The sequence below is a fragment of the Delphinus delphis genome, chromosome 17 (assembly GCF_949987515.2).
Source record: "Delphinus delphis chromosome 17, mDelDel1.2, whole genome shotgun sequence".
Classification (NCBI taxonomy): Eukaryota; Metazoa; Chordata; class Mammalia; order Artiodactyla; family Delphinidae; genus Delphinus; species Delphinus delphis.
The window spans coordinates 11,630,186-11,644,208 of record NC_082699.1 but is presented as its reverse complement, the minus strand read 5'-3'; the positions used below and the strand labels follow the sequence as shown (position 1 = coordinate 11,644,208).

The window sequence follows — 14,023 nt, the reverse complement described above, 5'->3', positions numbered from 1 at the left end:
GGATGATGAAAAGTTCTGGTGGTGGTTATGCTGCACAATGTGAATGTAGTTAATGCTACTGACTTCTACACTTAAAAGTGATTAAAATGGTAAAAATTATGTTATTTATATTTACGACAATAAAAAAAATGAACGGCTGGGTGGAGCTCAGAGCAAGAGAAGAGTATGTAAGGAATCCATACTGCCATATAAGCTTCTCTGTCACTTGGGCCATATGACCCAGCAGATATGCTGCTGTGATAGGTTAGGGATACCATATAAAGCCTTTGGTGATCCTCTATAATTGAATCAGTACAAAGCTATGTCACCTTCTCTACATAACTGTTCCCCTTTTGAGAAATTATTCTTGCTTCCGCTGGGCCCTAGTAGAAGCAAAATGCTTGATCACGAACTATCAAATTACCTTGTGACCTGAGCAACCCAAAGTGTACTAAATGTATTCTGATACACCAAACCATAAAGTTGGTCGTGCCTAGCAGCACTCCATCAAGTGGAAGTGGTATACCTGAGATCAGGCTCAAGCAGGTCTTCTGAGGTGCAGGTCAATTTTATAATCTAGTGGCCCAGATGCCCATCATTCCTATTACTACTACAATGTCTCCTCCCTCTCAACTTTCATCTAAGGTATCATGGGGAGCCCCCTATCTACTGTTGAGTGATAGAAGAAAAAGATTTTATTTGGGACTGTCTTACAGATAGTTCTGTATTCTGTGGTGCAGAAAGTGGATAGCTCCAGCACTATGACCACTCTTCGGGGGTAGTCCTGAAGGTAGTGAAGAGAAATAGTCCCAGTGGGAGAACTTGGAGCAGTACGCCTGGTTGTTCATTTTTTCTGAAGAGGGATAGCTAGATCTGCAGATCATACTAATGGGCAGTGTCTGACCATTTGGCTGTATGGTCTGGAACTTGGAAGGAACATAATTAGACAACTGGTGATAAGGAGGTCTGGGAAAGGTGTATATGTGGATAGACTGAATGAGCAGGGTGTGAATATATTTGTGTCTCATGTGATTCCTAAGAGGAATCTCATTAGAGTATGATCATAATAATCAGGTGGATGAGATGATACATTCTGTGTATGTCAGTCAGCCTTTTCCTCCATCAACCCCTGGCCTTGCCCAACAGGCTCATGAACAACATGGCCATGGTGGCAGGATGAGGGTTAGATGTGGCTTTAGCAGGATTGATTTCCACTCAACAAGGCCAATCTGGCTACAGCTATTGCTTAAGTGCTCAAGTTGCCTACAGCAGAGTGTAAGACTAAGCTTCCATTTCCTGGAGGTATCACTTAGCCATCAGGTACATTGCATTAAGCCTCTTCCATTATGAAGAAGCAGCCCTTTTTTTCTCCCAGAATACATACTTATTCTGGAAATGAGTTTCCTTCCCCGGTTGCAATGCTTCTATCAAAACCACCATGCATGGACTTACACCATCACACTATTCCACCCAGTGTTACTTCTAACCAAGAAACTCATTTTATAGCAAATAAAGCAATGCGTTCCTGCTCATAGAATTTACTGGTCTTATTATGTTGCCTATTACCCTGAAGTAGCTGGCTTAATAGGATGGTCAAATGGCCTTTCTCTTCATTGTGACAAAATTACAATTTTAACCATTTAAAAATGTACAATTCAATGGCATTAAGGACATTCACAATGCTGTGCAACCATCACCTCTATCTAGCTCCAGAACCTTTTCAGTTCTCCAAAAGGAAACCCCATGCCCATTAAGCAGCCTCCCCATTCCTCCCTCTCCCCAGCCCCTGGCGAGCACTAATTAGATTTCTGTCTCTATGGTTTTGCCTGTTCTGGATATTTTATATAAATGGAGTCATACAATATTTAGCATTTTGTATCTGGCTTCTTTCACTTAGCATGTTTTAAGGTTCATTGGAATGGCCTTTTGAAGACTCAATAATCCGTCGTACCAACTGGGTGGCAATACCTCATGTAGCGAGGATAATATTCTCCGAGTTTTGGCGTATGTTCTAAATCTAAACGTATATCCATGATCCAGGAATCAAGGAGTGGGACTGGCAGTAGATCCTCTTACTTTTACCCCTAGTGCAAAATTTTGCTTCCCATTCCTGCAACTTTGGGCTCTCCTGGTCCAGAGCCCAAAGAGGTCTTCGTTCTCAAAGAAGAATGTCTCCACCAGGGTACACAGCAAGAGTTCAATTAAACTGGAAGTTGAGACTGCCACTTGGCCATTTGGGGAGCCTTGTGCTACTTAACCAACATGCAAAGAAAGGGGTTACTCTACTGCCTGGGATGATTGACCCTGGCTACTAAGCAGATTTTGAGCTGCTGCTACACAATGGGAAAAGGGAGGAATATGGCTGGAATGCAGGAGAGTCCTTGGGGGTGCCTTTTACTACTTAGTATTCCAATGCTCCGTGTTATGACAGTGGAGAACTACAACCAAGAATACTTTTACTGATAGCAGTAGAACCTCTGCTGGCCCAGAGCCTTTAGGAATGAAGGTTTGGGTCACTCCACAAGGCAAGTGGAGTGACCCATATCATTTTCAGCTGAGATGCTTGCTGAAGGCAAACGGGATATGAGACAGGTAATGGGAGCAAGAAAATAGTTATAAATAGTAATTATGATCATGTTTTCAGTTGCAGCTACAAGGACTATAACAGTTCTGAGCATTTTTCCTAATTTTGATATGAATTTATCTGTGTATTTATTTATTTTATCTTTATTACATCTGTGTATTTATTAACCAATTATTTTCTTTTACTCCTCTCTCATTCCCCTATGATGTGTTAATAGTAGGTAAACTTATATCTTAGTATATAAGTTACAGAATAGCCAAGGTATATACTGTGACTCGTCAAGAAGAGGAATTAACATCACTCAAAGACTCCATCCTCTTGGGGAAGGAGGGAGCTGTTTTGGGTTATATGAAAGAGAGTTGCATCATATGGACAGAGGCATGATTTTGCTATCGTCTTCATTTGAAAATTAAATACGATTAAAAGAGTGTGTATGGATGTCAAGTTGGCAAGTGTTGGACTGGGGTGGTTATGTCCTGACAGCTTAGCTAAGTTGGAACTACATTTCCCAGAATTCTCTTCCTTTTATAGTTTTGGTTATGGTTGGCCACAATAGAAATTTGCAAAAGAATTAAAAAGTGGAAGTGAAGCACCAGCCATTACACTTGAAAGGTCCCTGCAGGGTCCCAGGCACCACTGTGATTTTGCACATGATCCACTAGCTCTCCTCACTGGCAAGGGGGCAGCTCCTCCAGCTTCTCTGACCTCTGGAGGAGGAACATGTGTGGCAAATCAATCTTGCTCTCCCTCTGTCTCGCTCTCTCTCCCTGGCTCTGTATATACTTTATAGGTTCTGCTTTTCTGAAGAACCCTAGTACACTCTCCAATACAGTAAAGAACACTGAAAACAGCTGAAGTTCTGGTCTTGAGCAACCACCCGGTGTGGTGGAAATGCATGGCTCTGAAATCATACAGAACAGAGTTCAGTGGCACAAATGATTTATGGCTTCGAAACCTGATTCCCCATCTGTAGAGTTGGGATCAAGTTTTTACTTTTGCAGCTGTTGCACAGGGCTAAGTTAAACACTATATAGAATACCTATCACAGTTCACAGTGGGTGCATAGTAAATGTTAGCTCCCCTCTCTGCTGAGGGAGAGCTGAGTCTTGTTAAATGATTTCATCAAGTCTCTTAGATGTTATTAAATATGACAGAGTTACTTGGCATATACTGTCTGATATCACACCGATACTGCTTTCTGGGTGTTTAGAAGAACACAGAATTCAGACATTATTTGAGGTAAGTTCTGCCATTTATCTGTGGAAGATCTAAGGCAAGTCATGTTTCCCTGAGCCTCCTTTCAATTTAGAAACTATTACCTTATGGGTTTTTTGTCAGATGTAAATACGAGGGAGAACTCAGCTTAATCACAAGTATACAGAGGATGCTCACATCTGCTAGAGGTCGTGGGAGTAATTAGGGTTTCAGAGATGACTTGGGTCAGCTGTTGGGAGACAGGCTGGGACCTGAGACCCTCTGCTGCAGTATTTACACCTGGACCAACAGCTCCTCAAGCAAGAGAATACAAAGAAACAATAAGGGACTAAAAATAAATGCATGCATACACAGCTGGGGCAAATTATGAACAACAAGATACAAAAAGACCAAAAACCCACCTGACACTTCTGAGGTGTCCGGAGCAAAAGCATGGTACTGTGCAGGATCCCTCCACACAACACCATCAAAGGGGTGGGTAGACTACCTAAGCCACCCCCCAGCACGACCCCAGGATCCTCCCCTCCCTCACCCCATCTAAGGGACCAGCTCAGGACCTCCCCCCCTCCCCCCGCCCGCCCAGTTAGCAAGGGAACCTGTTATTTGTTTTCACTCCCTCCTGCAGTAGCAAGAGGCCCAATAAAGCCTTGCTTGAGCTTCCCGTCTGGCCTCTTAGTAATGAGTACAAGAACCCCGGTTGGTAACAGTTGCACTGAAGGGAAGCTTACCATCTAGTGAAGACAAAAATCCATGAAACCACATTGGAAGTGATATCCTTTTAATAGTAGAAAGCAGACAAGTAGAAAAATGCCCACGAGAAGGTAGAAAGTGTTAAGTGATATAAAAGAAACATGTCATGGAAAGACGATAAAAGGTCTTGTAGACGTCTGTTGATTTATGGGATCAACAGCACATGTTACCTGATCTCATCGGTACTGGCTATGCAGTACTTTCAGAGACCTGCCACCTTGCCAGTGGCTGGTCATAGCACAGAAGTGGAAGCTTGGGTGACCTGAAAGCAGAGCCAAATCAGTTTTGCCAGCAGGGGAAAGCTTGTTCAGGCTGATGCCCCAGAGGCTGGAATGTACTTGAAACAAAGGGTTGCAGCTGAAAAGCTTTGATGGTTTGGGAGGAAATGTAACAAAATGAACCTGCAGTTTACAAACCATGTCAAGAGTTATTTTCTCCTGCCTTCTACAAATCAAAGCCAAGAAACGAAAACACTTTTGGTAAAAGGGCATGCAGTCTCCTTTCCCGCTCTGGCTTCTCATTTTCATCCTCCCCTTCTCATATTTTCCAGTGCATACTCTCACTTCTTTCTCAGTCTCGGTGTTCCCTCCCCCACCCCTCGCCCCCTCCCCACGCCCGCGCTCTCGGCTCCGCTCTTGGCCCCTCCGCCTGGGACGGCCCCGGGGCCGCACCTGCCAGGGGAGCGCCCAGCCCGACCCCGCCGGGGGACTGGCAGTGACGTAGCGGGGAGGACGGTGTCCGCGCGGCCCGCTGACGTCACTGCCGCAGCGGTCCCGAGCGAAGCCCAAGAATGGGAATTCGAGGAGGGAAACACGGCGGTGACCCCGCGGTCGCGGCTGAGCGCAGCGAGTGGGCCGCGTGCTTTGGGTTTTTGGAGCCGAAAAGCCGGAACCGCGCCTCTAGTGTAGGCTGAGCCCACCCCACACCCTCAGCGCGCCCGAACGCCAGAGTTTAGCGATAAGGGGAATGTCCCCAGACGGTGGGGCCTCGTGCGCACGCGCCTTGGCTGGGGGGCCTGCAAGACGAGGATTGGTGGGGGAGGAGGGCAGCGTGAAGCGGGAGAGGACTGTGACTGAGCTCCAAGGTGCGGCACAGGAGGAGGGCGGCTCAACCCCTCCACTGCTAGCCGGTCTCCCTGGACGCTGCGGCGGCGCGGGGCCTGCGGCGCAGCGTCGTGACGTCACGGTGGCGGCGGCGGTGGTTGGCCCAGGGTCCGCGGCTGCAAAGTGTGAATTACGCCGGGCTCGCGCTGGCGGCGGAGTGAAGTCAGGCTCCGGGGGAGGGGAGGGGAGGGGCAGGACCGCGGCGGCGGCGGCCGGAGCTGGTGGCTGCACCCGAGCCCCGCGCGCCCTGAGTCTCGCCGCTGGCTCCAGTAGTCTTTTCTTGCACCGCTTTGCTCTGTCCTTGCTCCGCTCCTGCGCCGCTGGCCCCGGACCCTCTCCTCTCGGCCGAAGAGCCTGGCGGCGCCGGGGTTCCCCCGCCGACTTGGCTCGTGCTGCCCCCGCTTGCACCCCGGAGCCGGGAGCGCGCTGCTCTTCGTAACCGTCGCTGCGGCCGCCGCAGCGCCTTACCGCCGGCAACCCGGGTGGAGTGTTGGGGTGGGGGAGGCGTGAGCGCGGCTTCCCCGCCAGGGGTCGACGCCCGCCCGCCCTGCCCCCGCCTCGGCCCGGCGCCCCCGAGCCGCGGCCCCTTCCCAGCGCAGGGGCCGGCGGCCGCGGCAGGGCGGGCGCCGCGCGGGGGCAGGGCGGGCGTATTCAATGGAAGTATGTTACCAGCTGCCGGTGCTGCCCCTGGACAGGCCGGTCCCCCAGCACGTCCTCAGCCGCCGAGGGGCCATCAGCTTCAGCTCCAGCTCCGCGCTCTTCGGCTGCCCCAATCCCCGGCAGCTATCACAGGTAAGCGCCGCCGCCGCCGCAGCCACTGGGGGCCCACGCCTGGGGGCTTCTCTGTTGTTACCCCCCTCCCACCTGGCTTCACCTCCGCGACCCCTACTCCCCAGTCCTCGCCGTTCACCCCAGATCCACTACTGCCCATTGTTCGGGGATTCCTAGTCTGGCCCCTCGATTCGGGAGCCTTTTCCTTGACCCTCGGGGCTTCAGCCCCCCGGCCTGCTCAAGCCTGGACCCGGGTGGGCTCTGGGAGCCCTGCAGACCCTTCCCAGGCCCGCCCCCCTCCGTGCTCAGCGGCTTAAGACTCAGGAATGACTTCGTTTTCCTCCCTTTCTCGACGTCTCGGTCTGGAAGTTGGGACTCTCTTCGTCGGCGGTGGCCCTGGGCACACCTGGCCACCCTCACGCCCACACACCTGTGCTGGGTGCGCGCCTCGCCTCCCGCAGCTCCCGCGCGCCCTGCGGTGCTCGGACGGTCCTGCGGCCCTCCGAACAATAGGCCGATTCCCGGTTGCTCTTCTCCCCGACTCCTTCGATGATGTGAATGGACCCTAAGTGGTATCGGTCTCCAGAGTGCTTCCTCGAAGCTTCGGTTTTCGTAAAGTTGATAGCCAGGAACCAGTTTTGTTTTTAATTTGATAAGGAGGTTTTAAGAGAAAAACTACTGTTGGAGCACTCCCAGGAAGACTTTGTTTTGAATGGGCCAATACCGGTTGCTCCTGAGAATTTCGTGTTTTGTTTTTTTCTGTGGTGATGCTGTTGGCCAGCTTCTACTTCTGGCTGATTTTGATTGCCGGATTTAAAATAGGGAGGTTAAAAGAATTTTGTTTTGTTTACATTTGAACTGAGTGAGTGCCCTCCATTTCTGCTGCCAGAGCGTCACATGTTCACGATCACTTTTTAAATCACGTATATTTATTTTTCCTGTTGATTAATATTAGCGTCTTTTATGGGGGTATATGTTTTTCTCCTATTATATTGTAAATATCTTGAGCCCGGTCTGTATTTCTTTTGGGTTTTACTGGTAATGTGGATAGCACCCGATAGAGATTTACTTACAGTAGGTGTGTCCAGTAAATATTTGCCATTTGCTTCTTTGCCTAAATTGTTTGTAGAGAGAGAGCAGTAGCCTATATTTGGGTTTCTCTGTGAATTGTTTTTATTTAAAATCAGACTTCTTTAGCAGGACAAGGTGGTATGCTAATGAGGTCAGAGTCAACTTGTAAAGATTACTATAATATTAAGTGACATCTAAAAATAATGCTACATAATTACTTTTAAAGTTAGGTCCGTGATCTGCCTTTACAGTACTGCTTAAAGCATTTTCAGGTTCCACATTTAATACTGAAGAGATACTAATGCATTAAAAAGGTTTTTAACGGTAGTAACTTTTTCATTTCTTATATCAGCAGCACATGACTAATACCCATTTCCGGTTCAGTCTAAATAATCAAGGCAATCAGTACTCATTTGTAAAATTATAAAATGTGAATAAAGTTACTTGTGCTCCCCAAGGAGAAAATGAATGAGATGGGAGATTCCAAGGGAGTTAAAACAAGTAAGGCTGATGCCAGGGAGTTTACCTGATGTCTTAATTAATCCACAGAGACCAACTTTAAGCTCCATTCCTTCTTGACTCATTTCCTAGCCTTAGATTTAAATGGGTAATGGAATTTTAAAAATATGATTGGCAGATAAAGCAAATATTGTATAGCCACACCATACTTACTATTAAAACTTAAAAGAAATTTTTTGTACCCCAAAGTGAAGTGTATAGGAACTTCTGAAAACTTGGACAGAAGTTTTCCTGAACTAACACTTTTTTCAAATTAGCGGTGCACAGTATTAAAATGACAGTAAACTTACCATGATGCTGAATGGGTATATTTATCATTATCAAGACTTTGATTATCATTTAATACTAAAACATATGTCATAGTGATTTCTTTAGGGCCAGATGGGAATTTGTAATAGACTGAAAAAGAGATAGAAAATCTTGGAATCTTATTCAGAGCTGTATAAAGTAAATATTTGGTTAAATCAAAAGCTTTCTTTACCCTTGAATCTTCAGTTTCTAAGTCTTAAGTTAAAGGAATTATAAAAAGTTTGGGTGGTTTTGTAGTTTCATTTAAAAGACTTTAAGAAATCTGTTTTTCTTTTTTTTTTTTTCCTTAGGCACTAGTAGAACAGTTATTTATATTAGAGTACTTGTATTTTAAAATATGTTCTCAACTAGCAGTCTTTTCCATTTTCATTGTAATATGGGAGCCCAGTTCTTAGTAGGGACTTAGTAATATTGGTTGAATGAGTGAATGGCTAATGAAGTTTTAAGTTTTATCTCTGACTGAGCATCAGTTGAAAATAGGACATCAACGAAAGGACTTTCATCCAGGTAAAGCGGTAACTCTTTTATCCAAGACTTGGCTCTCCAGACTTTAACAGATTCAGGAAGTAAGCGAACACTCTGAGCGACCAAAGTAGATTTGGAGATCCTCTCAAAGCCAGTGTGTTTTAGGCAAAATTCTGACGAACTTGTTTTCCAAGTAGCAGCAAATTTGAAGGGGGATGGGAGGCTGCTAGAGTCAGGTTCATACTGATAGCAGCAAAAGTTGACAGCTGACGCACCCAAAGCTCGGGGTCAGAAGAAACGCTCTTCAAAGCCAAAAACTTGTAAAAAGGACATAAAGTTTGGCATCTTGAGTGTTATACAACACAGTTATGTTTTTGACATTAGTCAAAATAACATTTAATGGAGTCTGTTTTTAAAAGTTGAAAGATTTGTGCTGTTTTAAAAAAAAAAAACCTCCATGCCAAACATTTTAAGTGTTGATGTTTAAATGGACAAGCCCGAGTTATCTGGAAGATTCATTTATGTGGAGCACCAAGTCTCCCAAGGATGCCAGGTAAATGAAGCATTAACTTTTTGTTTTAAATCAGGTCATGTACTACTTTCTCAAATGGTTAATACAATTTTTTTAATTATTGGAAAAATAAGGATAATAGAAGATGGTTGTTGATTGTTTTCACCATTTTGGGGATATCTGTTGTTGATAGTTGAGTATAAAAACATTTATCTTGCAAAATACGTTTCTTATTTGGAAAAAAATATTGTGAGAGCAGAAATTATCTTGTTCACCACTGTGGCCACAGTGCTTTGCATAGGTAGGTGCTTATTAAGCATGGAAGTTGAGCTAGTGTATTGATAGCATGCCAAAACACCGCACCTGGGATGATTTCAGTCAGATTTTCTATACAATGGAAACAAATCTTATTTGGGTTAGAAAGCTGAGGTTTAATTTTTAAAATTTAACATAAATCTATGATACGTATTATTATTGAACAAAATTTGGGGATCTAACATGTAAACATATGCTTTTAATACCATAATAATCTAAATTTGATTTCTAATTTAGCATCTGTATCTTTTTTTTTAAATAGATTTGATTTTTTAGAGCAGTTTTAGATTCACAGCACTATTGAGTGGAACATGCAGAGATTTCTCTCACCTGGAACATGCGTAGCTTCCCCATCATCAGTATCTCCTACATGAGCAGTACATGAACCTCCCTAACACATCAGTATCACCCAGAGTCCATAGTTTACCACAGGGTTCATTCTTGGTGTCTTTTTTTTTTTAATCCAGAAACTATTCCACAAATATTTACTGAACACCTCTGTGAACAAGGCTCCTTGTGTTAGGTGCTGAGAAAATGTAAAGAATTAGTAGTTTAAAAAAAAAATCACTTGTGAGCCTGCCAACCTAACCAAGTTTTTCTTTGAAGCATTGCCTTCCTTATTCATAAACATTTTTCACCTGTATTCACAGTCCACATCTCTGGTGTCTTTGGTAACGTTCTAAGAATATAACAAATTATCGAGGTCCTGTATGTGCCAGAACAGTTCAGAGCCCCTTGGATAAAAGTTGGTTGGTTTCTCCTTGAAAAAGCTTTTACAGGATTGTGGTGGGGAAAATGGTATGCTTATATATGACATAATTTTTGTACTGGGGTTATCAAGCTCTAATGAGACTACAAGAAGGTATACCTAAATTTCCTGGGTAAATCAGGAGAAGCCTCACGTGGTAGTTGAGCCTTAGGCTAAGGCCTGAAGGTTCAGAAGATGTTTCTCAGTAAATGGGTGCATGTAGGGGAGGAAGAGAGGGGAGGCGCAGGTAGCTATGTAGATCAAAAAGCACCATCAAAAGAAGTTTTTGCGATGATGGAAATGTTCTCTGCAGTACCTAAGATAATAGTCACTAGCCATATAGCTAGGTGAGCCCTTGAAATATGACTAGTTTTGACTGAGGGATTGAATTTTAAATACAGTTTTGTTTAAATAGCTCCATATGGCTAGTGGCTACTGTATTGGCAGAGCAGGTGTGTAGTGTGCTTAATGATGGTTAGTAGTGATGTCATGTTGATCTGTCCGTAGCACGTTCTCCGGATGCGGAACATGAGAGCTACTTTCAGGTTGTTGCTGTTGGCTGCAAAACTTCATTTAATACCTTCATGCAAATTTGATAAAGTCCTTAGAGTGGAAGCACTAGATTGGGTCGAGAGGTAGGAACACTTTCTGGCTTTCTAGAATTCTCTCTTCTTTTACAGTGCAAAGATGAATGAGCATATCTCTTTCATCTCCAATCACATAGTATTAAACTGTAATACTTATATGTTAAATAACCATTTTATAAATATTTTATAAACATTTATATAAACGTTTTACTGCTTCAGTAGATGTGCTATGGTACACCGAGTTTGTTTTCACTTGCAGTAAGGGTGTACAGTTTCTCGACTGTTTTTTGTACATTTGCATTACCTCTTTTGTGACATTTCATTTGCATATCCTGTGCTTATTTATGGAGGCTCTTATATATCTAATATCAGTTTGTAAATTGCATCATTTCAAATATTGTTAGCATAGTTGTTGCCTTTTCACAAGCCTGCGTTCAGAAGCCAGTACAGGGGTTGTGTGAACAGTGGTGAACAGGGGAGTGATTCTGTTCCTGACACCTTCCTCCCTGCCCACTCCCAAGACACTCCTTTGGTTGGGACCTTGGTTTCATTTTTCTATTTTCAGAAATACTTCGTATTTTGATTTAAATTCAGTACTACCGTATTTTGGCTTATACTTCAGAACAAATATGTATTTATACTATATTTCAAAAAACATGCTCAAACATAATATTAATGTAAATTTATAGTGTATTTGGACTGCAGATTTGATTGTGGAGTAGGGTGTTCAAATTACTGGTTTATAAGTTGTCATCAGGAATACGTGTAGTCTGTGGGATGTGAATTGAGAGGTTTTAGACCTATGTCCAGATTTTGGTGCTTTGTTGCAATGCCTAGAGTTCTGTCAGTTGTACATACTGTCTACTCAAAAAAATTTTTTTAAACACAAATGTCCTGTGAGAGGTAAAATATTAAGCTCTTTGCAGGAGTTAGGAAGATTAGGGCGCCCACTTTGGGTGGAAAGAGGGAGAGGGATGTACTGTCCATTCTGTTGGAGGCAGTTTGATAAGACTTCTGCTAACACTTCAGTGTAAATTTCAACTCTTCCTTTCCTCTTCCCTCCTTCCCTCCCTTCCTCTCTTTATTCCTTTTTTCTTTTTTCAGAAAGGATTACAGCAGTTTTAAAGAATTGACTTCTTTTCTGGGGATGGATATAGAGACAGGCTTGGAAGAAGAGAGCTGAAGAAAGAGAAACGACAGAGTTTAGCTTAACTCAGTTTTTGTCTGGGATCATTAATAGTCATAAAAACACCTAGGAAATTTAGATGATAAAGAACCCTCATTGCATGCAGATCTTCTTAATGAATTTAATTTTTTTCTTTTTCTGTACTAAAGACTGTGTGTATCACATTTGTTGTGTGGCTATAAAATCTTTCTAATTTTGTTAGAAGTCTCTTGACTCAATATCTTTAGTGGAAGTTTTTTGGACATTCTTACATTCCCTTTGGCCACTCCAGAAAACTTCAACAATTAATCTTTAATCTTCTAATTTAAAAACAACTCAAAATATTTTTTTCTGGCTACAGATTGCTCATATCTTATGATTATTTTGAATTGAGAGAAAATTAAGTGTATATTCTCTTCCATATTTAAATGGCCTGTTCTTGCCTGAAAATAAGGTAGACCGTTAATTTTTACATTGTTGCCAAATATGCCTTTCAAAAGGTTATTCACAAGTAAATGATACTTTTTGCATGGTTGCATTCAGGTGTAAGTGTTCATGCGGTCAGTATGTGGGGAAAGGAATAAAAGCTATATTTGTACATGAGCCTTCTAAGCTTGTGGGGCTTCATTTTGGCTGCTGGCAGGAAGCCTTCTGAAGGGATCTGTGCTGCTGATCCTGTGGCTGTCATCAGAGAATCTCTTGCTTATAATTTTGAGTAGGAATTTTGGATTATTGCTCCATGCCTCCACCTGCTGGTAGGGATGGCTCTTCGTTTTCTGAAGATGATGGCTAGAGGGAGGAGAGGGCAAAGGCAGGGCATAATTTGGGGAAGAAAAATTATTAATCAGATAACTAAATTTTGGCAAAACCTACTCTGTTTCTCGAAGTTTTGAGTAGACCAAACTCTAGCTCAGGACCATGTAAAGTACTTGGTAAACAGTGCTTCATAAAGATGCAGTAGTCTTGCTTCAATATTAATTATAATTATTGGTTTCCATTTATTGAGGACCTTCTACATGCCAGATACTGTAATTGATGTTTTTAATCTTTACAAAAGATTGCTTTATGAGATAATTGGCAGTACTCTCATTTTCACCAAGGAGTGAGTAAACTGAGCTTGGAGACATTAAATCCCACTTTTACCAAGAAGTAAGTAAACTGAGCTTACAGGCAAGTTAAATCGCTTGTCTGAGGCATCAGGCAAGGTCTTGGAGAAGAGCCTGTCATGTTCCACACTCTTACTTTCAAACTGGTCTCCCTCATTGGAGAAGGTGAGTGGAATATAGTTAGACTTTTAGGTTTACGGATTATAGATTTTGTTGGTTCATGGATCTTGATAAAGAAAACAAATTTGATGATTTGAGACGATTATTTGAAATGATAACCTTCGCTCTGGTCTTTTCAAACCATATCTGGAATATTTTATTCTAGATGCCATGTTCTAGGAGGAGATGATTACGCTAACTCAGACTCTGAAGATAGTGACCAGGGTCATGAGGTGATTTGAAAACTGTATCGTTTGACAGGTGACTGAAGAAATTGGAGACATTTAGTCTGGAGAAAAAAGACTCAGGTTTTGGGCCAGCGGGGGTGGGAATGGAGGTGGGGAATGCTTGGTGAGAGATGGTGGAGCATTGCTGTCTTCCAGTATTTGAAGGATTGCTGTGTGAATGAGAGGGAGGAGAAGAGGATTAATTTAGGTTTTGATTGGTTGTATGTTCTTGACTGCTATACCCTTTTCCTACTTTGTGAGGTCAGTTGCTAATACACAGGAAGAGATCCAAGCTTAAAGTTGTCACTTGTCCAAGGCCACACAACTAGGTACTGGAAATGGATTAAACTCTGGGTCATTCTGACCCTAAAGCCCATGCATTCTCTTCTACTTCCTCTTACTGCGTGGAAAAAGGATGTTACCTCAGAGGGTAGATAAG

The 14,023-nt window shown here is 43.4% G+C and overlaps 1 protein-coding gene across 1 annotated transcript in view; it reads left to right on the top strand.

Annotated features, from left to right (window-relative positions):
• The first annotated feature begins 5,850 nt into the window (after positions 1–5,850).
• Positions 5,851–14,023, top strand: part of PDE7A (phosphodiesterase 7A) — a 114,243-nt gene continuing 106,070 nt past the window's right edge. Inside the window, exon 1 of the mRNA XM_059994707.1 lies at positions 5,851–6,423. Coding sequence (XP_059850690.1) covers positions 6,286–6,423 — 138 coding nt within the window. The 5' untranslated portion in view covers positions 5,851–6,285. The remainder of the gene's footprint in view (positions 6,424–14,023) is intronic.